The sequence below is a fragment of the Rhincodon typus genome, chromosome 5 (assembly GCF_021869965.1).
Source record: "Rhincodon typus isolate 14 chromosome 5, sRhiTyp1.1, whole genome shotgun sequence".
In the NCBI taxonomy this organism is placed as follows: domain Eukaryota; kingdom Metazoa; phylum Chordata; class Chondrichthyes; order Orectolobiformes; family Rhincodontidae; genus Rhincodon; species Rhincodon typus.
This window is the reverse complement of record NC_063336.1, coordinates 4,684,737-4,711,030: the sequence shown is the minus strand read 5'-3', so window position 1 is coordinate 4,711,030 and position 26,294 is coordinate 4,684,737. Positions and strand designations below refer to the sequence as shown.

The window sequence follows — 26,294 nt, the reverse complement described above, 5'->3', positions numbered from 1 at the left end:
CAGATACCTGGATAATTGGGACTCATTCTGGGGTAGGTGGGACCTCTACAAACGGGATGGTCTACACCTGAACCAGAGGGGTACCAATATCCTGGGGGGGGAAATTTGCTAATGCTCTTCGGGAGGGTTTAAACTAATTCAACAGGGGGACGGGAACCTGAATTATAGCTCCAGTGTACAGGAGGTTGAGAGTAGTGAGGTCATGAATAAGGTTTCAAGGTCGCAGGAGTGTACCGGCAGACAGGAAGGTGGTTTGAAGTGTGTCTACTTCAATGCCAGGAGCATCCGGAATAAGGTGGGTGAACTTGCAGCATGGGTTGGTACCTGGGACTTCGATGTTGTGGCCATTTCGGAGACATGGCTAGAGCAGGGACAGGAATGGTTGTTGCAGGTTCCGGGGTTTAGATGTTTCAGTAAGATCAGGGAAGGTGGTAAAAGAGGGGGAGGTGTGGCATTGTTAGTCAATGACACTATTACAGTGGCAGAAAGGACGTTTGATGAGGACTCGTCTACTGAGGTAGTATGGGCTGAGGTTAGAAACAGGAAAGGAGAGGTCACCCTGTTGGGAGTTTTCTATAGGCCGCCGAAAAGTTCCAGAGATGTAAAGGAAAGGATTGCAAAGATGATTCTGGATAGGAGCGAAAGTAACAGGGTAGTTGTTATGGGGGACTTTAACTTTCCAAATATTGACTGGAAACGCTATAGTTCGAGTACTTTAGATGGGTCAGTTTTTGTCCAATGTGTGCAGGAGGGTTTCCTGACACAGTATGTAGATAGGCCAACAAGAGGCAAGGCCACATTGGATTTGGTACTGGGTAATGAACCAGGTCAGGTGTTAGATTTGGAGGTCGGTGAACACTTTGGTGATAGTGACCACAATTCGGTTACATTTACTTTAGCGATGGAAAGGGATAGGTATATACCTATCTTGCAGGGCAAGAGGTATAGCTGGGCAAAAGGCAATTATGAGGCGATTAGGCAAGATTTAGGATGCACAGGATGGAGAAGGAAACTGCAGGGGCTGGGCACAATTGAAATGTGGAGCTTGTTCAAGGAACAGCTACTGTGTGTTCTTGATAAGTACGTACCTGTCAGGCAGGGAGGAAGTGGTCAAGCGAGGGAACCATGGTTTACTAAAGAAGTTGAATCTCTCGTCAAGAGGAAGAAGGAGGCTTATGTAAAGATGAGGCGTGAAGGCTCAGCTAGGGCGCTTGAGAGTTACAAGTTAGCCAGGAAGGACCTAAAGAGAGAGCTAAGAAGAGCCAGGAGGGGACATGAGAAGTCTTTAGCAGGTAGGATCAAGGAAAACCCTAAAGCTTTCTATAGGTATGTCAGGAATAAAAGAACGACTGGAGTAAGATTAGGGCCAGTCAAGGACAGTAGTGGGAAATTGTGCGTGGAGACCGAAGAGATAGGAGAGGCGCCAAATGAATATTTTTTGTCAGTATTCACACAGGAAAAAGACAATGCTGTCGAGGAGAATACTGAGATACAGGCTATTAGACTAGACGGGATTGAGGTTCATAAGGAGGAGGTGTTAGCAATTCTGGAAAATGTGAAAATAGATAAGTCCCCTGGGCCGGATGGGATTTATCCTAGGATTCTCTGGGAAGCTGGGGAGGAGATTGCAGAGCCTTTGGCTTTGATCTTTATGTCGTCATTGTCTATAGGAATAGTGCCAGAAGACTGGAGGATAGCAAACGTTGTCCCCTTGTTCAAGAAGGGGAGTAGAGACAACCCTGGTAATTATAGACCAGTGAGCCTTACTTCGGTTGTGGGTAAAGTGTTGGAAAGGATTATAAGAGATAGAAAGGAATAATTTGATTAGGGATAGTCAACACGGTTTTGTGAAGGGTAGGTCGTGCCTCACAAACCTTATTGAGTTCTTTGAGAAGGTGACCAAACAGGTGGATGAGGGTAAAGCGGTTGATGTGGTGTATATGGATTTCAATAAAGCGTTTGATAAGGTTCCCCATGGTAGGCTATTGCAGAAAATATGGAGGCATGGGATTGAGGGTGATTTAGCAATTTGGATCAGAAATTGGCTAGCTGTAAGAAGACAGAGGGTGGTGGTTGATGGGAAATGTTCATCCTGGAGTTCAGTTACTAGTGGTGTACCTCAAGGATCTGTTTTGGGACCACTGCTGTTTGTCATTTTTATAAATGACCTGGATGAGGGCGTAGAAGGATGGGTTAGTAAATTTGCGGATGACACCAAAGTCAGTGGAGTTGTGGATAGTGCGGAAGGATGTTGCAGGTTACAGAGGGACAAAGATAAGCTGCAGAGCTGGGCTGAGAGGTGGCAAATGGAGTTTAATGCGGAAAAGTGTGAGGTGATTCACTTTGGAAGGAGTAACAGGAATACAGAGTACTGGGCTAATGGTAAGATTCTTGGTAGTGTGGTTGAGCAGAGAGATCTCGGTGTCCATGTGTATCGATCCCTGAAAGTTGCCACCCAGGTTGATAGGGTTGTTAAGAAGGCGTACGGTATGTTAGGTTTTATTGGTAGAGGGATTGAGTTTCGGAGCCATGAGGTCATGTTGCAGCTGTACAAAACTCTGGTGCGGCCGCACTTGGAGTATTGCGTACAGTTCTGGTCGCCGCATTATAGGAAGGATGTGGAAGCATTGGAAAGGGTGCAGAGGAGATTTACCAGGATGTTGCCTGGTATGGAGGGAAGGTCTTATGAGGAAAGGCTGAGGCACTTGAGGCTGTTTTCGTTAGAGAGAAGCAGGTTAAGAGGTGACTTAATAGAGACATACAAGATGATCAGAGGATTAGATAGGGTGGACAGCGAGTGCCTTTTTCCTCGGATGGTGATGGCTAGCACGAGGGGACATAGCTTTAAACTGAGGGGTGATAGATATAGGACAGATGTCAGAGGTAGGTTCTTTACTCGGAGAGTAGTAAGGGCGTAGAATGCCCTGCCTGCAACAGTAGTAGACTCGCCAACTTTAAGGGCATTTAAATGGTCATTGGATAAACATATGGATGATAATGGAATAGTGTAGGTTAGATGGGCTTCAGATTGGTTTCACAGGTCGGCGCAACATCGAGGGCCGAAGGGCCTGTACTGCACTGTAATGTTCTATGTTCTATTCTGAAAGAAATCAGCCCATAGTAGGGCAGAAAGAGTCAAGACAGGTGGTAGGGTGCCCAACATTCAGCTCCTTACACCTCTGAGGATAGGATCCTGACCATGACCACCGTGAGTAGACAACTGACCCTGCCCAAGCTTCAGATTGATAGTGGAGGCTGCCCTTGACTTACTGTGACATGATTCCCTGACTGTAGTCCTCAGTGACTTAACTGAGGATGACTCCTCTTCAACTTTGAGACAAAGTTATTTGGTTGATGTGCATGCAGTATGTTTGCTGCACAGGTTCCTGGTGCATTATTGATGTGATATTGAGATAATGTGGCACACAGCAATATGTTTACTCCATTGACTGATGACTGCTGATATCCAGGGCAAGCTGCCTGGCTTTCTGTCTGCACTGAACAGAAAGGTGAGACAGAGAACTTTGAATCTTTAAGCTCTGGTTGAGAGGGAAAAGTGCAAACAGACAAGGCAAAGCAGGGATGCTTATGAGTGGGTATTAAAAGTGCAGACAGGCAGCCCTGAAATGCCCCTGGTCCAAATGGTGAGCTTGGTGCTTGTCCCTGTGTGTAAAGTGTCCTTACAGCAGCATTGCAATGGAAGGCGATGGTGTAATTAAAGTACAGCATTGAACTGTAAAACTGTACTGCAAGACCGATACTTATTGAATGCCAAGGTCTGTGGACATGGGGTACATGCAGCCACTGCCCACAAAGTATGCCCTGAGATGTTGGTGGCTGGTCTCCGAAATGGATTTCTGGAGAAGTGAACTACGAGTTAGATATAGGACAGATGTCAGAGGTAGGTTCTTTACTCAGCGAGTAGTAAGGGCGTGGAATGCCCTGCCTGTAACAGTAGTAGACTCGCCAACTTTAAGGGCACTTAAATGGTCATTGGATAAACATATGGATGATAATGGAATAGTGTAGGTTAGATGGGCTTCAGTTTGGTTTCACAGATCGGCGCAACATCGAGGGCCGAAGGGCCTGTACTGCGCTGTAATGTTCTATGTTCTAAAAACAGAAGTTGCTGGAAAAGCTCAGCAGGTCTGGCAGTATCTGTGAAGGAAAAAACAGAGTTAATGTTTTGGATCCAGTGACTCTTACTCAGTTCTTCAGATCCTTCCAGTTCTGAGGAAGGGTCACCGGACCTGAAATGTCAACTCTGTTTTTTCCTTTACAGATGCTGCCAGACCTGCTGAGCTTTTCCAGCAACTTTATTTTTGTTCCTGATTTACAGCATCTTCCAGTTTTTACAAGCTGGAGTTATTAGGTACACATTCTGAATTTCAGGTCGGGAAATCTCAGCATGTAGTTTCAATTGGGTTGGTGAGAGGATGAGACACTGAAAATTTGTGAGGCAAAATTAAGTACTAATGAGGGTGATAATGAGAGATAATTCATGTTAAAAGGCCTCTCAACACTTACTAGTTAGAACCTTGTCCCACCATCCAGAACTTGGTTGCCAAATGTGACATTTTGGTCTCAAAGTCAAGAAAGACCTCACTGGATATTTCACAGGCTATTCCCAATTATTTCGCCTTGGCCCAAGATGCCCAGTGACTGAGAAGATTTCGTCCAACATATTTGGATCATAATAATATGTAGATCTGTGCTGGTAGATGAATGAATGATTGAAAGTGTCCATCCTGAGAAGCAATATTGAGAATTCACTTGTCAGATGTGGACACGGCTGGCTGGGCTAAACAGTTATTGCCTGTCTCCAGTTAGAGTCATAGAGATATACAGCACAGAAACAGACACTTTGGTTCAACCTGTCCATGCTGACCAAATATCCTATATAAATCTAGTCCCATCTGCCAACATTTGGCCCATATCACTCTAAACTCTTATCTTTTAAATGTTGTAATTGTACCAGTCTCCACCACTTCCTCTGGCAGCTCATTCCACACACGCACCACACTCTGTATGAAAAGGTTGCTCCTTAGGTCCCTCTTATATCTTTCCCCTCTTACCTTAAACCTATGCCCTTTGGTTTTGAACTCCCTCACCTGAGAAAAGACCTTGCCTATCACCCTATCCATGCCCCTCATGATTTTATAAACCTCCATCAGGTCACCACTCAGCCTCCAACATTCTAGGGAAAACAGCCCCAGCCTATTCAGTCTCTCCCTATAGCTCAAACCTGGCAACATCTTTTCTGAACCCTTCAAAGTTTCACAACATCCTTCCTGTAGGTGGGAAACCAGAATTGCACGCAACACTCCAAAAGTGGCTGAACCAATGTCCTGTGCAGCTCCAACATGACCTCCCAACTCCTTTACTCAATGCACTGACCAATAAAGGCAAGCACACCAAACACCTTCTTCACTATCCTATCTACCTGCAACTCCACTTTCAAGGAACTATGAATCTGCACTCCAAGGTCTCTGTTCAGCAACACTTCTCACGACCTTGCCAATAAGTGTTTATGTCCTGCCCTGATTTGCCTTTCCAAAATGCAGCACCTCACATTTATCTAAATTAAATTCTGTCTGCTGTTCCTTGGCCCATTGGCCCAAATGATCAAAATCCTGTTGTACTCTGAGGTAACTTTCTTCACCGTCCACCACACCTCCAATTTTGGTGTCACCTGCAAACTTACTAACCATACCTCCTATGCTCACATCCAAATCATTTATATAAATGACAAAAAGCAGTGGACCCAGCACCGATCCTTATGGCACACTGCTGGTCACAGACGTCCAGTCTGAAAAGCAACCCTCCACCGTCACCCTCTGTCTTCTACCTTCGAGCCAGTTCTGTATTCAAATAGTTAGTTCTTCCTGTATTCCATGTGATCTAACCTTGCTAACCAGTCTACCACAAGGAACCTTGTCGAACACCTTACTGAAATCCATGTAGATCACATCAACCGCTCTCTCCTCATCAATCCTCTTTGTTACTTCTTCAAAAAACTCAATCAAATTAGTGTGACACGATTTCCCAAATGCAAAGCCATATTGATTATCCCTAATCAGTCCTCACCTTTCCAAATACATATAAAGCCTGACCCTCAGGACTTCCTCCAACAACTTGCCCACCACAGATGTCAGGCTCACCAGTCTATACCTCCCTGGCTTTTTCTTACCACCTTTCTTAAACAGTGGCACAATGTTAGCCAACCTCCAGTCCAATTGCCCTTGAAAAGGTGGTGCTGAGATGCCTTTCTGAGCTTTTGCTGTCTATGTGCTGTCAAGTATACCCATGATGCCAATAGGGTGGGATTCCAGGATTTTGACCCAGTGACTGTGAAGGAATGTCAGAATGGTGTGGCATGGTGGGGAGCTTACAGGCAGAGGTATTCCCATATATCTGCTGCCCTTGTTCTTCTGGATAGTAGTGGGTGGAGGTTAAAATGTGCTGTCTTATGATCTTTGGTGAATTTCTGCAGTGCATTTTAAAGATGGTGCACACTGCTGCTACTGAGCATTGAGCATTGGTGGTGGAGGATGTGGGCGCCTGTGGATGTGAAGCCAATCAAGTGGACTACTTTATACTTAATTGTGTCAAGAATCTTAAGTGTTTTTGGAGCTGCACCCATCCATGCAAGTGGGGAGTATTCCATTCCTGACTTGTAGATGGTGGACAGGTTTTGGGGAGTGAGGAGGGGAGTTACACACTGTGGTATTCCTTGCCTCTACTGTTGTATCCACAGTCTATGGTGAATAAAGTCACCATTCTGGTCAACGGTTCCTGTGGGGGTTGATAGTGAGGGATTCAGTAATCATAATGCCACTGAATGTCAAAGGGCAGAGTTAGATATTGTCTTATGGGATTTACGTGGTGCAAAATTTTCTTGCCACTTGTCAGCCCATGTTGGATACTGAACAGATCTTGTTGAATTTGGACATGGATTTCTTCAGTATCTGAGGTGTTGAGAATGGTGCTGAATATTGTGCAATCATTGGTGAACATCCCCACTTCTGACCTTATGAAGGACGGAAGGTCATTAATGAAGCAGCTGCAGATGATTAGGCCAGGATACTACCCTGACGTACTCTGCAGAGATGCTCTGTGTTTGGGATGACTGACCTTCAACAACCACAGCATCTTTCTATGTGCCAATGCAGCTCCAACCAGTGAAGAATTTTTCCCCTAATTTCTGCTGACTCCAATCTTGCTAAGTTTTCCTTGATGCCGCAGTTAAGATGCAAGATGCCAATGTATGGAGTTTAAGACACATTGTAAACAATTAGCATATTGAGTGGTACCACATTGTGCCAAAATTTCCATTTCGCAAATTCTCTACATCTAGGTTGTTGAGCACATTTGGTAAGTTAGGAAGCTGAACATCAATGAGGTAATTTGTTGCATCAGCAAGGCATTTAACAGATAAAATCCAACTTGATTGGCACCTCACTGCTGCCTAGTGAGAAATTTGCTCACCACTCAGCAAATGTATAAAACATGCAGTGCATTAGAATTAAGGGCACCCATTTAAGACTGAAATGAGTTGTATTTCTTCTCACAAAGAGCTGTGAATCTTTGGAACTCCTTGCCTCGTAGAGCTGTGGGGCAGAGTCCTTGTATATATTTAACATTGAGACAGATAGATTCTTGATCAGTTGGGGAATCAAGGGCTAGGAGGAAAAGGCAGAAAGTAGATGTGAGGAGTGTTAGATCAGCCATGGTCCAATTGAATGCTTGAGCAGAATCGAGGGGCCAAATAGCCTACTTCTGTTCTTATTTTTATGGTCTCACGAAGTTGCTTCTGACATTGTGATATGCCCACTGGACTTCTCACATGATTCTATCACAAGTATTGTCACAGCCCACATCGCTCAAGCCTCCTGTAAGATTTCGCTCAAAGGTTATGTGTTGCAGTGTAACACTTCTCTTATTTTGTTGGCTTTTCTCTTTTGTCTCTCCATGTTACTGCTTGTAAAATTGCTGCTTTTAAAAGAAATGGCTGAGCTGTCCCTGTATGTGGATTTTATGCTGTAAAAAGCATTGGAGTCACTTTTTATCCGCTTTCATACCACTTCTGAAGGAAAAAAAAAATGGAATCAAGTGTCTATTGTACATACGCAATGTATTAATGATATAAGAATGATGTTTTCTAATGTTCTGGGGTGTACTTTTTTTCAGGATCATTTTACCAAATCAGAAATTATACGCTCAGGTGTTGTGATTGTAATGAGATCACAGAATATGAGTTCCCTGATTGGGGCTGTTAATCTGGTCTAATCAGGAAGCCCGGGCTGACTTATAAAAAGGGTGAGTGTTAGAGATGCTGACAATCTGCTGCCGTACTCTGTATGAGGCAGTACTATAGTCAAGGACTATTTATGTGTAATTAAGGGGGGCTTGAGAACAGGATACCAGCCTCTGTAGAGTCATTTCAGTGGCGACAAGAGTAAAGCATAATCGTGAAGAAACTCGCTTGCAACAGACATCTTTGAGTTGGGGTAAGCTTTTCTGACATCATGCCTTTGTTTGGGAAGCTTGACTTGCTTGATCTTGCCATTGAGAACTAGACGTTGTATATGGAAAGAATGCATTTTTTTTCCAGGTAATTGACATTGTAGCAGATGAAAAACAATGAGTAATTCTCCTGACAGTCTGTGGAGCTGCAGATTTTTCTGTCATTAGGAGCTTAACTTTTCTGGAGGAACCAGGTATTAAAATCTTTCAAGAATTTACTTGATATAGTTAAGGAATATTACGATCCCAAGCCTCCTCTAATTCTGAGACACAATCACTTTTACTCAGCAATTCAAGAACAGGGGAATCTGTATCAGGGTTTTTGACTAGATTAAGGTGACTGGCACAAGTATGTGACTTTAGTTTAATCCTTAGTGAGATGTTTAGAGATGGTCTGGTATGCAGGACTAATGATGTAACTGTGCAAAAATGCCTGCTAGCTGAAGCCTACTGAACTTCAAAGAGGTACGAGAACTGGCTTTATCATTGGAAAATGCATCAAGTGGAGCATACAGGTTACAGGGGATAACAATGGAAGTGGCCACCCTTGCAATCCGACTGAGCTTGGGGAAGACCATTTGAGTGCAAACAATTGCATACCCTCACATAGGACACATCCTGATCGGAGGGACTCTAGGTTGGCCCACAGCAAAGCCGCAAAAGAAAACCAAGCCTTAGACAAAAGGGTAAAATTTTCTTTAAGATCCTGGAACAGTTAAATTGCTTAGCAACATCAAAATTATTACCAGTCAAGATAAACATCTGGTTAGATGGTCATCTGGTTCTAATGGAGGTTGATACCAGTGCAGTAATACCACTGATCGTAGCCCTTAACTTTGTGCAAGACCTCAGCTATGCTGAGAACCTATACTGCAGAACCTTTATAGATTAAGAGTACAACTTTGGTTGTAGTCACTTGTGAGAAGCAGCTGGTTCAGTTAGCAATGATTGTAATAAAAGGCTCAGGCCCACGCTTAATGGGGCAAAATTGGTTGAAAGAGATTCACCGAGAAACTTTTTCTTTTCCTTTCAGGCATCAAAGCCCATAAGATGCAACAACTCAAAAATAGCCACGGCCCTCTGGAACCTTCCTCTCCTCACCTTCCCCAGACTCTATCTCCTCCCCCAATGCCCCCCTCCACCTCCTGTTGGGTATTCACCATCCGTCTTAACCTTCCGCTCTCTAAAGCTGAACGCTCTGTACTCAGCAAAGGCTTCAGCTTTATCCCTATGTGTCCCCACCTTAATGAATTTCAGGCACGACATGGCGTTGAACTCTTCTTCCGCTCTCTTCGCCTCCGAGCTCATTTCTTTGGACAAGAGTCCTCTCTCCATCCCACAGGCCCCTTTGCCCAACTCCAACACTCTCCCTCCACCTGGACCCCTCCCTCCTGCCTTTTACCTGAACTCGATCTTTTCATTGAGAACTGTCGACGTGACATCAGTAGCCTCAATTTCACTGCCCCTCTCACCAAATCCAGCCTATCTCCCTCCAAACTGACTGCACTCTGTGTACTCAGATCTAACCCTGGCTTTGTCATTAAGCCTGTTGATAAGGGTGCTGCTGCTGTAGTCTGGTGTACTGACCTCTACCTTGCAGAGGCTGAGCGCCAACTCTCAGATACCTCCTCCTACCTTCTCCTGGACCATGACCCCACCATGGCACATCAGGCCATTGTATCCACTACGATTACGGATCTCATTTCATCCGGTGATCTGCCCCCATCCACTAATAGTCCCCTAACCCTGCGCAGATCATTTTTAACTCCTCCCAAAAATCCACAAACAGGACTGTCGAGGCAGACCCATTGTTTCAGCCTGCTCGTGCCCCACTGAACTCATCTCTTTCTACTTTGACTCAGTCTTCTCTCCCCTGGTCCAATTTCTGCCCATGTGCATCCGTGATTCCTCTGACGCCTTACGTCGGTTTCAAAACTTCCAGCTTGCAGGTTCCAGCCGCCTCCTCTTTACCATGAACGTGCAATCCCTTTACACATCCATTCCCCACCAAGAGGGACTTAGGGCTCTCCGCTTCTTCCTGGAGCACAGACCTGAACCATCCCCACCCACCACAACCCTCCTTCGCTTGGCTGATCTTGTCCTCACCCTCAACAACTTCTCTTTCAATTCCTCTCATTTTCTTCAGGTAAGAGGGTTTGCCATGGGTACCCGCATGGGCCCTAGTTATGCCTGTCTCTTCATGGGGTACGTGAAACATTCCTTGTTCCAGTCCTATTCCGGCCCCACCCACAACTCTTTCTCTGATACATCGATGATATCATCGGTGCTGCTTCCCTCTCTCGTCTGGAATTGGAAAATCAAATTCGCCTCCAATTTCCACCCTGCCATCACTTTCACCTCGTCTACCTCTGCCTCCTCCCTTCCCTTCCTTGATATTTCTGTTTCCATTTCTAGGGATAAACCTGCCACTAATATCCACTAAAAACCCACTGACTCTAACAGCTACCTGGACTATACATGCTCACACCCTGCTTCCTGTAAAGACTCCATCCCATTCTCTCAGTTCCTCTGTCTCCATCGCATATGCTCAGATGAGGCCAACTTCAACAAGGGAGCCTCCAAAATGTCCACCTTCTTCCTCAACCGAGGATTCCCCATGTCCGTTGTCGACAGGGCCCTCAACCAGGTCCGACCCATCTCCTGCACTTCTGCCCTCACCCCTTCTCTTCCCTCCCGCAACAGCGATAGGGTTCCCCTCATCCTCACCTCCCATCCCACCAGCGTCCACATCCAGAAGATCATCAGACGCCATTTCCGTCACCCCCCAGCGAGATGCCACCACCAGACACATGTTCCCCTCCCCTCCCTTGTCCGCCTTCCGCAGGGACCGTTCCCTCCGAGACACCCTGGTCCACACTTCCTTCACCCCCAACACCTCCTCACAGCCCTACAGCACCTTCCCCTGTAACCGGCAAAGGTGCAACACCTGCCCATTTACCTCCTCCCTCCCCAGTTTCCAAGGGCCCAAACATGCCTTCCAGGTGAAGCAACACTTCCTTCATAGATGCTGCCAGACCTGCTGAGCTTTTCCAGAACTTTGTCTTTGTTATCTAGATTGGTGCAATATTTTTCAATTAGAAAACAGCTGCCTGAGTGAGAACCTAATTAAATACTTAGAAGTCTTCCAGGAAGATTTAGGGATGATCATAGGAGTGAAAGTGACTTTGTATTTTGACCAGGAAGCAATTCCATGATTTTGCAAGCCCTTCCCAGTGCTAGTTGCCTCATGGGCAAAGACGTCCACAGAAATCAGAAGGCTAAAAAATGAAGGAATCATCAAACCAATACAGATCGCAGAATAAGCCACACTGGTCATATTGACTTTCAAGCCCAATGGGTCAGTTCCTGTTTTTTGGAGCTTTAAACAAACAGTAAACAAATTTTTGTGGCTGGATAAATACCCAATCTCTCAGATACAGAATTTATATGCAAAGCTGTTGGGGTGGCTGTCCTTCATGAAGCTGGACATGAGCCATGTTTACTTGCAATTCCGTTTAGACGAGGATTCCCAGAACTTTGCTATAATTAATACCCATAAGGGCTTGTACCAATGTACGAAACTGCCATTTCGGTATTGTCAGCCTGTTCAATTTTTCAGTGGATGATTGAGAACATTTTGCCATTTATCTAGATGAAGTCCTGATAGCAGGGAAAACTAATAAGAAACGCTGTAAGAACTTGGATACAGGCCTAAGGTGTTTTTCCAAAGCAGGTGTATGCCTAAGATGGAAAAAATGTGTATTGTATGCACCCCAAGATCATTCAGCGCTGAAGCTCATGTCGAACTGCCAAGGTTGAAGGCTACAACTTTACAGAAGCATGGCAACCACAATGGAGGAACACTTGTAAATATACTGTCAGTTTAAAAAAACGGGAGGCCGTGACGTGTTATATTTCATTCCTTATATCAAACTGTCTTTCTCATTTGGCAAAGTCTTGGATTCAGCACTAGAACTCCTGCTGCCATTTCACCCACCCCCTTCACGTCCTGGAAGATCAGACTTAGCCTGGTGCAGAGTCTTCTTTCCATTAGCAACCCTGCTGGTGGGGAGATGGTATCATCACTACACTATTAATCCAGAGACTCAGATAATACGCTGGGGACCTAGGTTTGAATCCTGCCATAGCAGATGGTGGAATTTGAATTTTTTTTTAAGAATCTGATGATGACCATGAATCCATTGTTGATTGTCAGGAAAAACCCATCCAGTTCATTAATGTCCTTCAGGAAAAGAAACTGCCATCCCTTCCCTGGTCTGGCTGACATGTGACTCCAGACCCACAGCAATCTTAGAATCCCTACAGTGTGGAAACAGGCCCTTCAGCTCAACAAGTCCACACTGACCCTTGGAGCATCCCACCCAGACCCATCCCCTTATAACCCATCTACGCTATGCATCCCTGAACACTACGGGCAATTTAGCATGGTCAATCCACCTATCCTGCACATCTTTGGAGTGTGGGAGGAAACCCACGCAGACACAGGGAGAACGTGCAAACCCCACACATTCGCCCGAGGGTGGAATTCGACCCGGGTCCCTGAGGCAGCAGTGCTAACCACTGGGCCACTGTGCCGCCCCAAAGCCACTGTGCCGTCCAATGTGGTTGACTCTTAACTGCCCTCTGGGCAATTAGGAATGGGCAATAAATGCTGGCCTAGCCAGAGACGAGAGGACGAGAGTCTTGCTTCAGCGGTAGCGCTTCTTTATTCAAGCTTGCAATTGATTACAGCAGGGAGAGCTCCAAGACACAGTCTCACAGGGCAGTCAGGTAGGCTCTGATTAAACAAGTTAAAGCAAACTGCAATTGTACTGTGTTTTCGCAAGGCAAGGTCATTACTTAGGCAACCAAACATACATTAATTTAAGTGGAATGCAGTGAAGGTAAGAGTGTACAGATGCTGCGAGCCCTAGCTTTTTGTTATCTATCCTACGTGACTTCTCAGACTAGGGAAAGGCAGGTTGCAGTTACAGCAATATGCACTGTTTCATAAAGCTAAAGTTTCCCTATTTCATGCTCCTAGTCATGTATTATTTTAACTCATTACTACTCAGCCTAAATTAAACAGTCTCAACATACATGTATTCCACAATTCCCTATCCTGTGGTAACTAACCATCAAGACCTGGGTTCTGAGTCAGAACAGAGCAGTCTTTAAGTTTTAATTACTGGGGTGGTGTCTTCATCTTCCATCCTTTCCCTAGGATACCCTGCCTATGTGTTTGTGCGTAGTGTCATAGGGGTTTGTGGCTGGGTGGTGGCGAGGGGATCCTTCAACCAACATCTTCATTTTGGAGACCCCGGATGGACTTTGTAGCAGCCTGTGATTGCTCAAGTAAAAGTCATTAAAAAAAGGAAAACTAGAATACCATTGCATTGCAACTGAAATAAACAGGACACAGAAAATGGCCAAAAATGCAAGGTATGCTGCAGATAACAAGGTGTAGAGCTGGAGGAACACAGCAGGCCAAGCAGCATCAGTGGAGCAGGAAAGCTGATGTTTCAGGTCTGGACCCTTCTTCAGAAATGGCTGCTTGGTCTGCTGTGTTTATCCAGCTCTACACCTTGTTATCAAAGATTCTCCAGCATTAACAGTTCCTACTATCTCTGAATCAGTTTTAACCCCACTGCGAAGCCTCTGCCAAGGTATGCTGCATATGCCTTGGCCAAGACATACAGATACACAGGTGACAGTTCCTTGTAACAGTCAAGACCAGACAATTAAAAACTAGAGATGCACCAGAAACACATTAGCAAGTATTAAAGCGCGGTTCAACATTTCCTGACAAACAAACAACACCAGATACATGGGGCAGGCATGCCTCAGTCAGACAAAAAGATCAGGTGCATATTCTGGCAAAAAAAAAACAGATTTCCAGTTGCCAAAGCAGACATGTCAACGAGTTCACTACTAGCTACCTATTGAGAGCCATTAACAATATTTCAAAGTGATAAAACCAATCAACACAGTGTTCCTATTTGGTCAAGCCCTTGGTAAATTCGAGAAGATAGCCAGGAAGGTATCCCTGGCAGGGATCAACCTGACCCCACTCTCCAGTCTACTTCGAGGCATGTTGGGACATGGCAGAGACCAACTTCCTGACTGCAAATATCACTGCCAAACCTTCCTTCTCCATGTGGGCATCTGTATAGGATGGGCCGTAGGGCTAAAAGTTGATGGTGATATTCAATGCTTGCATGAGAAAATAAATTGTATAGGATGGGAAAGTTAATGATGATACTCGACAAGCTGCATGACCTTGAATGAGTCCTGTGAAAATGACACCTGCAGCTTGTTTTTCCGTAGCTGTGCTTTCTGCATTAGCCAGCACTTTTGTCTTCTGTATCTGCTGTTCTCTGTGCTGGTTGTTTGTTACACTGTTTAAGAGAGAGAGTTTCGTTCCAAGTGTTGGACCGCCTCGGAGTGGAATTGTGAACAGTGCCAGGAAATAACCTCAGCCTCCAGACCAGTCATTGATCAAGGGGTCCCTGATGGGCAAAAGGGCATGACACCTGTTGCCTTTGGTTCTTTTCCATCTTTACCACTACACTTAAAAATCATTCACATTCAAAGCAAATTGTTGTTGTTGAGCCTTCTCTTAACTACATTTAATCGAATCCAAAAAGAACCGCACAGATACACTCTGTGATTCAAAACAGCATCTTTATGCTCTGCATTAGCCGAAGTTCTTGATGCATACACTATCAGGCGTTCCTCTTTACTGAGCCACATATGAGCTAAATACTACCCTAATGCCTTATGGTGATGCATCGCATATCAATACTGGATCTTGCTTGGCATCATTATGTGTCAACACCTTAGAGGATGGTATCTGTTTCTTCACTTCCCTGAAGGCTAAGGGGTTTGGCTACGTGACCATTTCCAAAGCTGACGCTTTTTAAGACTTGATGCCAGGATGGAGGCCAGGTAATGTATGAACTTTCCAGAATAAAGCACCGGCCCAAAGAAAGAGCTAAGCTTTGGTTCAGAGGTAGGAACGGGGCACCTTTGACTGTCCTCACTTTATCTTCCAACAGGTGTAACCCAGTCTTGTCAACTCTGTAGTCCAAGTAGGTCATTTAGGGTGTCTGGAAGTCATGTATTTTCCCATCTAAGGCATAGACCTGCCTATCTATCTATGTCATAAATATACTCAAATGACATTGCCTCCATAGCCGTCTGTGGCAATGAATTCCACAAATTCACCATTCTCTGGCTGAAGATGTTTCTCCTATCTCCATTCTAAAGGGTCTTCCCTTTATTCTAAGTCTGTGTCCTCGGATCCCAGTCTCTCCTACCAATGGAAACATCTTGCCAATGTCCATTCTGTCCATGCCATTCAGTATTCTGTAAGTTACAGTTAGATTCCAATTCCCATCGGGCTTCACAAACAGTATGATCGGTGCTGCCCACTCTGCAAACTAGACTGGTTTAATGATTCCTTCGCTTCCCAGACTTCTGATTTTCTTCTCTACTTTTGCCCATATGGCAGATGGCACAGGCTAGGCCTTGCACAATCATGGAATTTCTTCCTGGTCAACATGAAAGTTGGCTTTGGTTCGTTTGATAGTCCCTAGACATCCCTGAGAAACTTCCAGTTATTTAACTAAAACTTCACTCAGGCAGCCATTTTTGAATTTAAAAATGTTGAGTCAATCTAGCTGAATCTTTCTCAACCAATTTTGCCCCATCAAGCTTGGGCCTGAGGCTTTTACAACAATTATTGGTAACTGAACCAGCTGCTTCTCATAAGCGACTGCAACTGAAGTTGTACCCTTAATTAGTAATGATCCCCTGGTATAGGTTCTCAGCCTGGCTGAGTTCTTGCGCAAATGTGAGGGTTGGAATCCAGACTGAATTTTGATAAAGACTAATTTTGCGATCATAGAAACAGATGCGCTAATATCAATCTCCCTTAGAAATGGGTGACTATTAACCAGATGTTTATTTTTATTGGTTCTGGTTTGGATGTTGCTAAGCAATTTAACTGTTCCAAATCAGGTGTGGGTGGATTTTCCCGGGTATGCACCATCCTGCATACTGGCCTATGAGTCCTCTTACTCAATTTCGGTGTAGTGGTGTTCTTTTGCTGTCTCGAGACCACACACCGACAGCAACTGCAATGGCTTGCCGGCCCGGATCCTCAAGAAAATGTTAAACATTTGGCCAAGGCTTGGCTTTGTTTTGGGGTTTTTATGTGGGCTGACCTAGAGTCCCTCTGTTCAGTATATGTCCTGAGTGAGACCATGCAATTGCTTTCACTCAAGTGGTGTTCTCCTAGCTCAGTCAGACTCACAAGGATGTCCCTTTCATCAATACACCTTGCAAGTGAAATGCTACATCTTTATCCAGGATAAAGCCAGTTGTAGTGTTGGTTTGAATTCCAGTTAGGCTTCAGCTAATAGGCACTTTTGCATGGTTACATTATTAATCCCACATATAGTCTCTCAGCATCTCATTAAGGGTTAAACCAAAGTTGCATGTCTCAGCTGGTCATCATAACCTAATCAAAAATCCCGACACATTTTCCTAATTCTTAAGTTGCCAAGTAAAAATGATAGCGTCTCAGAATTAGAGGAGGCTTCAGGTTGTAATATGCCTTAACACATGGTGGCTCAGTGGTTAGCACTACGGCCTAGGACCTGGGTTCGACTCGTGTCTACATGGGTTTCCTCCAGGTGCTTCAGTTTCCCCCTATAGTCCAAAGATGTCCAGGTTAAGTGGATTCACCATGCTAAATTGCCCATAGTGTCCATGTGCAGGCTAGGTGATTTAGCCATGGGAAACGTAGGGCTACAGGCATGGGGGTGGGTATGGGTGGGATGCTCTTTGGAGGGTCAATGTGGACTTGATGGGCTAAATGGCCTGCTTGTACATTGTAGGGATTATATGATTCTAAATCCGTCAACTCTTGAAAGTTTTTAGTATCTGGTGCCTCAGGAAAGTTAGGCTCCTAATAACTGACAAAGCTGCGGGTCCACAAGCTGCAAGTCCACAAGCTGTCAGAAGAATTACTCGTTGCTTTCCATCTGCCCCAATGGCTCTTTCCTGGAAAAACATAATATATGTTTTCCACATACTGGGCCCAGTCTTCAATGGCAGGATCAAACGAGTCAAGCTTCCCAAATAACAGCATGATACCACAAATACTTATCCCGACTCAAAGATGACTGTTGCAAGTGAATTTCTTCAGGAGTGTGCTTTTCCCTTGTTGTCACCGAAATAATTCCTCAGAGGCCGGTATCCTGTCACTGAAGCACCGATTAGTTACACATGGAAAGTCCTTGACACTGATCTGGCTTCCTCAGATCCAGCTCTCATTGTGAGCAGAACATCTGACACTACTGTTTATTGCTAACAGCAAGGGCTCCCTGATTGGACCAGATTAACAGCCCCAAACAGGGAACTCATCTCCTAGGACATCCACCTGGCTGACCTTGTTACAATCACTACAGAATCAACCTGTGAAGAGAGAGGAATAAACCAAAGAATTTGATGAACCAGCAAAAGTTACAAGTATCTGGGAAATATTTACATTTCTACAGAATTGGATAATTAGAAATGGACTTGTTAAAATTGAAAAGTTTAATTCTTACCTTTGTTGTCTTCGATTAAGTCATTTACTGCTGGCTTGTAATGTGTCATTCTTTCCCTGATGCACACAAAGAGTCTTGGGTAAATTAATATCGGGTATACTGGTTGGGGAGTCTGCAGGGTTCTAGAGACACCCTGTCCTGGGCAATAACCTAATGGAGTTCAGGCAGTATTTGACGGCGATCTTCACTCTGGACAATAATTCTTGCTCCAGATAACAATATGCCATCCTCTACAGTGAGCTGGTCTCTCCGGGCTCAAAAAGGTTTCAATTCCAGTCTGAAGACCTTCGGTTTCCCCCATTAATACCAAATTTTTCAGTTTGGAAACATGGATCTTTCTGTGTCCGAAGTCTGATATTGTTAGCTGTGACTGAGAGCAGGTCCAGAAAATTTAATATTATTACAGACTCTTCCACTGGGGATACTATGGGGTGGTGTATCTGCTACTGGGAGGTGGCTCAATGCATCCGCAGTCACCACAGCCTCATGGTCAGTGTCCTAACTTATAATTATAAGTAATTAGTATTATAGCCCACAGCTGAATGCAGCCTAAAGCTATGGGCAGTATTGCCTTATTGTCTTTAAGTAAACCAAGTAGGGGTTTGTGATCCATGATTATTATGAATTTTCATCCTTAATGGTATTGGTGGAACTTCCTGCCTTCTAGCTCTGAACTCAGACTGATGAATAATAACTGCTGAGCAAAGAATTTTTAACAACTACCACAGCTTCTATCACCTTTCAGTGCTCATTTGCTGCCACCATGATATTATGTGGTTTTCCAAATTTTAGTCCATTTGACATTTATCATAGAGACACTGTTATTTGATGCTGGATGTTAGCTGTTGGGTGTCAACTTCAGTTCTGAATTCAGACAGTGGATGGATGATGGTGAGGAAAAGAATTTCCACACCTCTCATTATTGCTATCACCATTTCAACCTTCAATACCAACTTGCTGTGACACGCTTCTAGTGTCTGGTTGCTGCCCACGTGTCCACTTGCAATGATGTGATATGATTTTCAATATGTCAGCCCACATAACATATATCACAGAGCCTAAGGTGCACGTTAAAGCCGACATCTTGAAGTTGATTAACAACTGTGTACACTAATATGACAGCTCAGACTTACATATGTAATCTGGGCTATATGCTTATTTATGTTACTATTACACAATATACATAGTTGGCTGGCTGTCCAATTGACTTGCTAACAGACTGGCTGCTTTCAGGCTGTGTGTACAGAGAGTACGATAGAGACCTTTTATACCATAATGTGTTGTGATGTCAACTAGCTGCCTTAACACTATAGTATCTTTAGTACATCTATGCAACAATGGCTATACACTTCTGTGAGTTGGTCTCTTCCTAACTATATGCAGATTTTGCCTCTACACTTGCCTTTAAATTAAATGCAATGTCAGTACCTGACCTGACAGCTGTACTGTGAAATTAAGCGCAGGGTGACTTAACGGCACTTTTTTCAAATCCTCCCTCTTTTGACTGGGCAGGTGCAGTTCTTATGTAATTAAAAGGAGAAAAGTACAAGGGTTGCATTATAGTGATGGGAAAGGATATTGTAGGATTTATGTGCTTACATTATCAACAGTGTCATAATCATGAGATACTATAGAAGGAGGGGAAAACGGGAAATGTAGAATTACTTAAATATTTTCAATTAATGCTGCATGATTTGTTAGGTTTCAATTAATGATTTTTTTACATTTTTGTGAATTTCTTTTATGTTAAGGTCATATTGTAATGTAACATGACTTTGCTGAAGCTCTCTCAATGTAATTGTTTATAGAATATAATGAGTTGGTAAAAAGAGATAGTCTGACAACTGTCTACAATAATCAAGGATGGGATGGTATATGGAAAAGTCAACTTAGTGGCATACTCCTGCCCTCTAATTCATGGATTTTTATGTCCAGAAGAGAAAATATATGAAAGACACAATCTAACTATTCAAGGGAAAAACATGGTATGAAAGGTGAGATCATACCTGATCAATGCTGGAACATGATAGAGAAGGGACTCAAAACAGGGATTCCTTGTAACAAATCCAGGATGTAGAGAGGAAATAGAAATTAAAAGCATGGAATTTTACTGCAGCTGTACAGGTTCTTGGTTAAATCACATATAAAGTATTATGTACAGTTTTGTTCTCCTTATTTGTGAGATAATACAATTACGATAACAGTTCAAAGAAGTCTCATACAAGTAACTCCTGGGGTGGAGGGCTTGTATTATGCAGAAAGGTTGAACACATTGGGTTTGGAAGAATGAGAGGCCATCTTGTTTACATTTAAGATCATGAGAGGGCTTAGCAGGGTGATATTAGAGGATACTGCTCCTTGAGGGGGAGAGGAGAACTTGGGGATACAGTTTAAGAAGAAGAGGTTTCACCTTTAAGATGGAAGCATAATAATTGTGGATTGTGATTTAAGTAAAAGAAGAGCTGGGCAGAGGGCAGTGATGCATGGTTTTACAGTTGTGCAATTCACTAGCCTGAAAAATAGTGAGGCTGACTGCTCATTACATTCTTCAAAATGTTGCCAAAATCCTAATTCAGCCTCAGACACCAGCCAGAGATGGAGTTTGTGACTTATGAATGGAGTTTGTGTCAGGTTTTGTCTTCTAAACATTTAATTGGAGAAGATTACTTCTCATTTGGTGCAGGATGTCAGACAAGCAGCGCAACAATTCAGGCTCAGGTTGATGTGTTACTGAGATAGCACTGGATGTTTTAAGACTCAAGTTGGAAGTCGAGATTATCACATGGAAATAAGTAATTGAAAAATAGATGTCTGCCAAGAATAGAATACTGAGGTAGCAATGTGGAAGCAGGAAGAGAAGCAATTGCAGCTGATAATCTTACGATGGTGAAACATGTAACTAGCGCAGTTCCACCCATCTGGACCTCATCAAGAATGGAGCAGGATGGTGTGGCCAGAAGGAAAAGTTATGCGTTCAACTGTTTGGTGAAAATGATGTCAAGGTACTAAGTGACAGGACTGATAAACAAGATTTTGTTTTACAGGGTGAATTTAAACTACTGTGAGCATCAACTGAAGTTTTCTAAGTATGTAAAATATTGCAATATTAACATACCACATTTGGAATTGCCAAGAGCACTTCAGCCTTCAAAAAGGGAGGAAATTCCTCAAAACTGCTTGAGTAGCCAAAGGTCCCCCTTCTGCTTGATGTGTTGAATCAAATCAAATGTGTACATATAAAATAAACATAAAAGTAAATAAGACAATGTCTCATGATACCCTTCATAATTTATTTTAAAACTAGCATTTTTTGTTGTAAGATTCTCCAATCATTATAAAACTGTAATGCTCGTTACAGTGAATGGAGATATGCTGGGAAGCAAGCATTTGACTTAAGAACACAACAACAATATTGGTGACAACCAGATCAAAGTGTAAACTTGCAGTCAGGAAAAAATATGACACACAATATATTTCGAGTAAGGATACATATTGAGGGAAAGTTTCAGAAAAATTAGTAAGAGAATCTGGAAGGCAGAGGAAACAAAGGTTAGAGAATAATTTTACAAAGTTTTGCCCTGCTCAAGACTATACTTCAGTATAATGGCTACAGCAAATAAAACAGATGTGCTAAGGCACAAATAGAAGTACAATAGAATGATATCATTGATCTGTCATTCCTGTCCCCTCTTCTGTTTCTGTAATAGCAATGTTCTGGTGATTTGACTTTAAGGTGAGAGGGAGAGACGGATAAAAAGAGAGAGGGTTGGTAATCCTGATCAAACAAACCATTACAGCTGTGAGGAAGAATGAAGGATGTTAGAAGGCTCATCAAAGGAGGTTAAATGGATTGAGCTAGGGAACAAAAAAAGGGCTGTCACATTCATGAGTGTGTACCATGGATCTCAACAGGGGTACGAGAGTGAGACAGAACAGCAAATACGCAAGTACACCTCTAAGAAGTGCAAAAATAACAGGTAACTGGAACAGTTTTAGGGAAAAGGAATGAAGAGAACAGATTTTTTGAAAATGCTTCCTCTGTCTTTCAGAGTCACGTGCTAAGTTTCTGCCTCTTACTCCCTGTTCTGAATTTGCCCACAGGTTCTCTCCCCTTGCTAATCTAGCTTAGACCCTCCTCAACAGTACTAGCAAAGAGCATTTATTCTGGATTTGTACAGGTGTAGACTCTTCACCTTCTACAGGTCCTAACTTCCTCAGAATTGTCCCAAATGTCCCAGAAATCTAATGCCCAGCCTCCTATACTAGCTTTCCAGCGATATGTTCAATCACTTAATTCTTCTACAGGAGTAGGGATGTCTTGCTGCAATTATATAGGGCCATGAGACTATACTTGTAATATTGTGGGTAGTTTTGGTCTCCTATTTGAGGAAGGATGTGCATGCTTTAGACAGAGTGCAGCAAAGCTTTACCAGACTGACTCCTGGGATGGCAGGTCTGACCAATGAGGAAAGGTTGAATCAGTTAGGAATACATTCACTGGAGTTCAGAAGAAGGAGGGATATGGACTAAGGGCAGACAGAAGGGATTAATTTTATTTGTTGTCATGTTCAGCACAACATTGTGGGTTGAAGGGCCTGTTCCTGTGCTGTACAGGTCTACGGGCAGCACGGTGGCTCAGTAGTTAGCACTACTGCCTCACAGCGCCAGGGACCCAGGTTCGATTCCACCTTTGGGCGACTGTCTGTGTGGAGTTTGCACATTCTCCCCGTATCTGTGTGGGTTTCCTCCCACAGTCCAAAGATGTGTAGGCTAGGTGAATTGGCCATGCTAAATTGCCCGTTGTGTTCAGGGATGTGTGGATTATAAGGGAATGTGTCTGGGTGGGATCCTCTGAGGGTTGGTGTGGACTTGTTGGGCCGAAGGGCCTGTTTCCACACTGTAGGGATTCTATGTTCTATCTCATAAAAACCTTTAAAATTTTAAAAAGAACTGATGGAATAGACAGAGGAATAACGTTCCTGATGGCAAGGGAGTCCAGAACTAGGGGTCACAGCCTAACAGTACAGGGTAAACCATTCAGCACTGAGGTGAGAAATTTCTTCATGCAAAGAGCAGTGAGCTATAGAATTTGCTACCTTAGAAAGCAGTCAAGGCCAAAACATTGTATGATTTCAAGAAGGAATTGAATGTAGCACTTGAGGCTAAAGGATTCACAGGACATGTAGGGAAAAGTGGGAACAGGCTATTGAATGATCAGCCATAATCTTATTGAATAGCAGACCAGGCTTGAGGAGCTGAGTTTTCTACTTCTGCCCACGTCTGCACTGGAGCCCAGTATGAGGGAATCAGACCTCAGCTCAGGCCTGAAAAAGTGGAATGGGAGTTCCAGTTGTTGTGGTCCATGTAGGCATCAATGACATGGTAGGACAAAGAAAGATGTTCTGTATAGTCAATTTGTGTAGCTGGGCGCCAAATTAAGAAGCAGAACCAACTATTATCTCTAGTATGCAACTTGCCCCTTGGAAAATAATAAACTAGATTAAGATAAATTAACATTCACAATCACTGGGTTAAATTAATCATAGAATTCCTTTCTTAACTGTTTTGTTGCAACAGGCCAAGGACTGCAGCAGTTCAAGAAGGTACCTTCACCTTCTTCAGAGCAATTAGTGACCATAAAACATAGGAACAGAAGTAGTCCACTCAGCCTATCAATCTGGCTTGAGATCAATGGGATCATGGCTGATCTGATAATCCTCAATACCACTTTCCTGCCTTATCCCCTTAACCTGTTTTCCTCATTTATCGAACATCAGTTTATCACAGCCTTGAATATATTTAACGATCTAGCACTGACAGCTTTCTGCTGTAAAGAATCCCTCACATGCACTGCCCTCAGAGAAGAAATTCCTCTTCTGTCTTAAATGTGTGACCCCTAGTTTCTGAGATGATACCTTCTGGTCTTAGATACTCCCACAAAGGAAAATAAACTTTTCATGCATATACACCATGACGGCTCAGTGGTTAGCACTGCTGCCTCACAGAGCCAGGAACCTGGGTTTGATTCCACCCTTGGGCGACTGTCTGTGCGGAGTTTGCACGTTCTCCCCGTGTCTGTGTGGGATTGCTCCAGTTTCCTCCCACAGTCCAAAAATGTGTAAGTTAGCTGGATCAGCCATGCCAAATTGCCCATAATATTCAGGGATGTGTAGATTAGGTGGGTTATAAGGAGATGATGGGTCTGGGTGGGATGCTCTGAGGGTCAGTGTGGACTTGTTGGGCCGAGGGGCCTGTTTTCACAGTGTAGGGATTCTATGATACTCTGTGCAGTCACCCAAGAATCTTGTACAATAAAACAAACTATGGATGCTGAAGATATGAAACAAAAACAGAAATTGCTGGTGAAACTCAGCAGATCTGACAGCATCTGTGGGGAGAAAGCAGAGTTAACATTTTGACTCTGCTGACTTTTCTTCAGAACTGATAGCAGCCAGGAACCAGTGGTATTTAAACTGAAGGTAAGTTAAGAGATGGGGGAAGAGATAAGCAGCTAGATAGAGACAGTCCCCAGAGACAGATTTCAAAATTTCTGGTCCTTGGCAGCAGTTGCCCCTTTGTCACTATCCATCTCTCATCAGGATGGTCTTAGGGCTCTCCGCTTCTCCCTAGAAAGAAACTTGAACTGTCTCCATCTATCACCATCCTTTCTCGCCTGACCAAGCTCATTCTTACTTTGAACAACTTCTACTTTAACTCCTCTCACTCCCTTCATATTAACGGTGTGGCCATCGGTATCTGCATGGGTCCCAGTTATGCCTGTCTCTTTCAGGGGTATGTGCAGCATTCCTTGCACACCTCCCACACCTCTTTTCTGGTGCAGCAATGACATCATCAATGCTGCTACACCCTTTCATTCGAAACTGGAAAAAAATCAATTTCACTTCCAATTTCCACTCTGCTCTCACCATAAGACCATGAAATGTAGGAGCAGTCTTAGGCCATTCGGCCAATTGAATCTGCTCCACCATTCTATCATGGCTGATATGTTTCTCAGCTCCTACTCTCCTGCCTTCTTCCCATAAATCTTGATCCCCTTACCAATCAAGAACCTATCTATCTCTGACTTAAATAGACTCAATGACTTGACCTCCACAGAACTCTGTGGCAATAAGTTCCACTAATTAGCTACCATCTGGATGAAGAAATTCTTCCTCATCTCAGTTCTAAAAGGTCGTCACTTTACTCTGAGTCTGTGGCTTCAGGTCCTAGTCTCTCCTACTAGTAGTAACATCTTCTTAATGTCCACTCTTTCCCGGCCTCTCAGTATTCTGTAAGTTTCAATCAGATCCCCCCATATCCTTCTAAATTCAATCAAGTACAGACCCAGAGTCCTCAACCGCTCCTCGTATGATAAGTGTTTCATCTTTGGACCCCCTCCAATGCCAGCACATCCTTCCTCAGATACAGAGCCCAAAACTGCTCATAATATTCCAAATGTTGTGTTGGTTGGCTCACCGAGCTGGTTCGTTGTTTTTCATCAGATGTTTCATTACCCTGCTGCGTAACATCATCAGTGCAGCCTCCGATGAAGCCAAATGTGGTCTAACCAGAGCCTGAAACAACCTCAGCAGTACATCTACGGTCTTATATTCTAGCCCTCTTGAAATGAATGCTAACATTGCATTTGACTTTCTAACCGCCAACTGAAACTGTGTGTTAACCTTTAAAGAGTCCTGAATTAGGATTTCCAAGTCTCTTTGTGCTTCAGATTTCTGAAGCCTTTCCCTGTTTAGAAAATAGTTTACACCTCTATTCTTCCTCCCAAAGTGCATAACCTCACACTTTCCCACAGTGTATTCCATCAGTCACTTCTTTGTCCACTTGCTGAGCATGTCCAAGTTCACGTGCAGCGCCCCCACTTCCTGAACACTACCTGGACCTTCACCTCTCCTTGTGTCATTTGCGAGCATAGCATCAATGCCCTCAGTCCCGTTGTCCAGATTGTTAATGTATAATGTGAGTAGTTGTGGTTCCAACCCTCCGGAATTCTACTAGTCACTGGCTACCATCATGAAAAATACTTCTTCTTCCCCATTCTCTGCCTTCTGCCAGCCAGCCAATCCTCTTTCCATGCTAGTACCTTGCCCCTAACTCCATGTAATCTTAGACAACAAGGTGCAGAGCTGGACG

General features: G+C 43.8%; 1 protein-coding gene across 1 annotated transcript in view; it reads right to left on the bottom strand.

Moving 5' to 3' along the window:
• LOC109930964 (dynein axonemal heavy chain 8-like) overlaps positions 1–26,294 on the bottom strand; it is a 2,199,840-nt gene that overhangs the window by 540,708 nt on the left and 1,632,838 nt on the right. Inside the window, 1 exon segment of the mRNA XM_048596622.1 lies at positions 21,259–21,340. Coding sequence (XP_048452579.1) covers positions 21,259–21,340 — 82 coding nt within the window.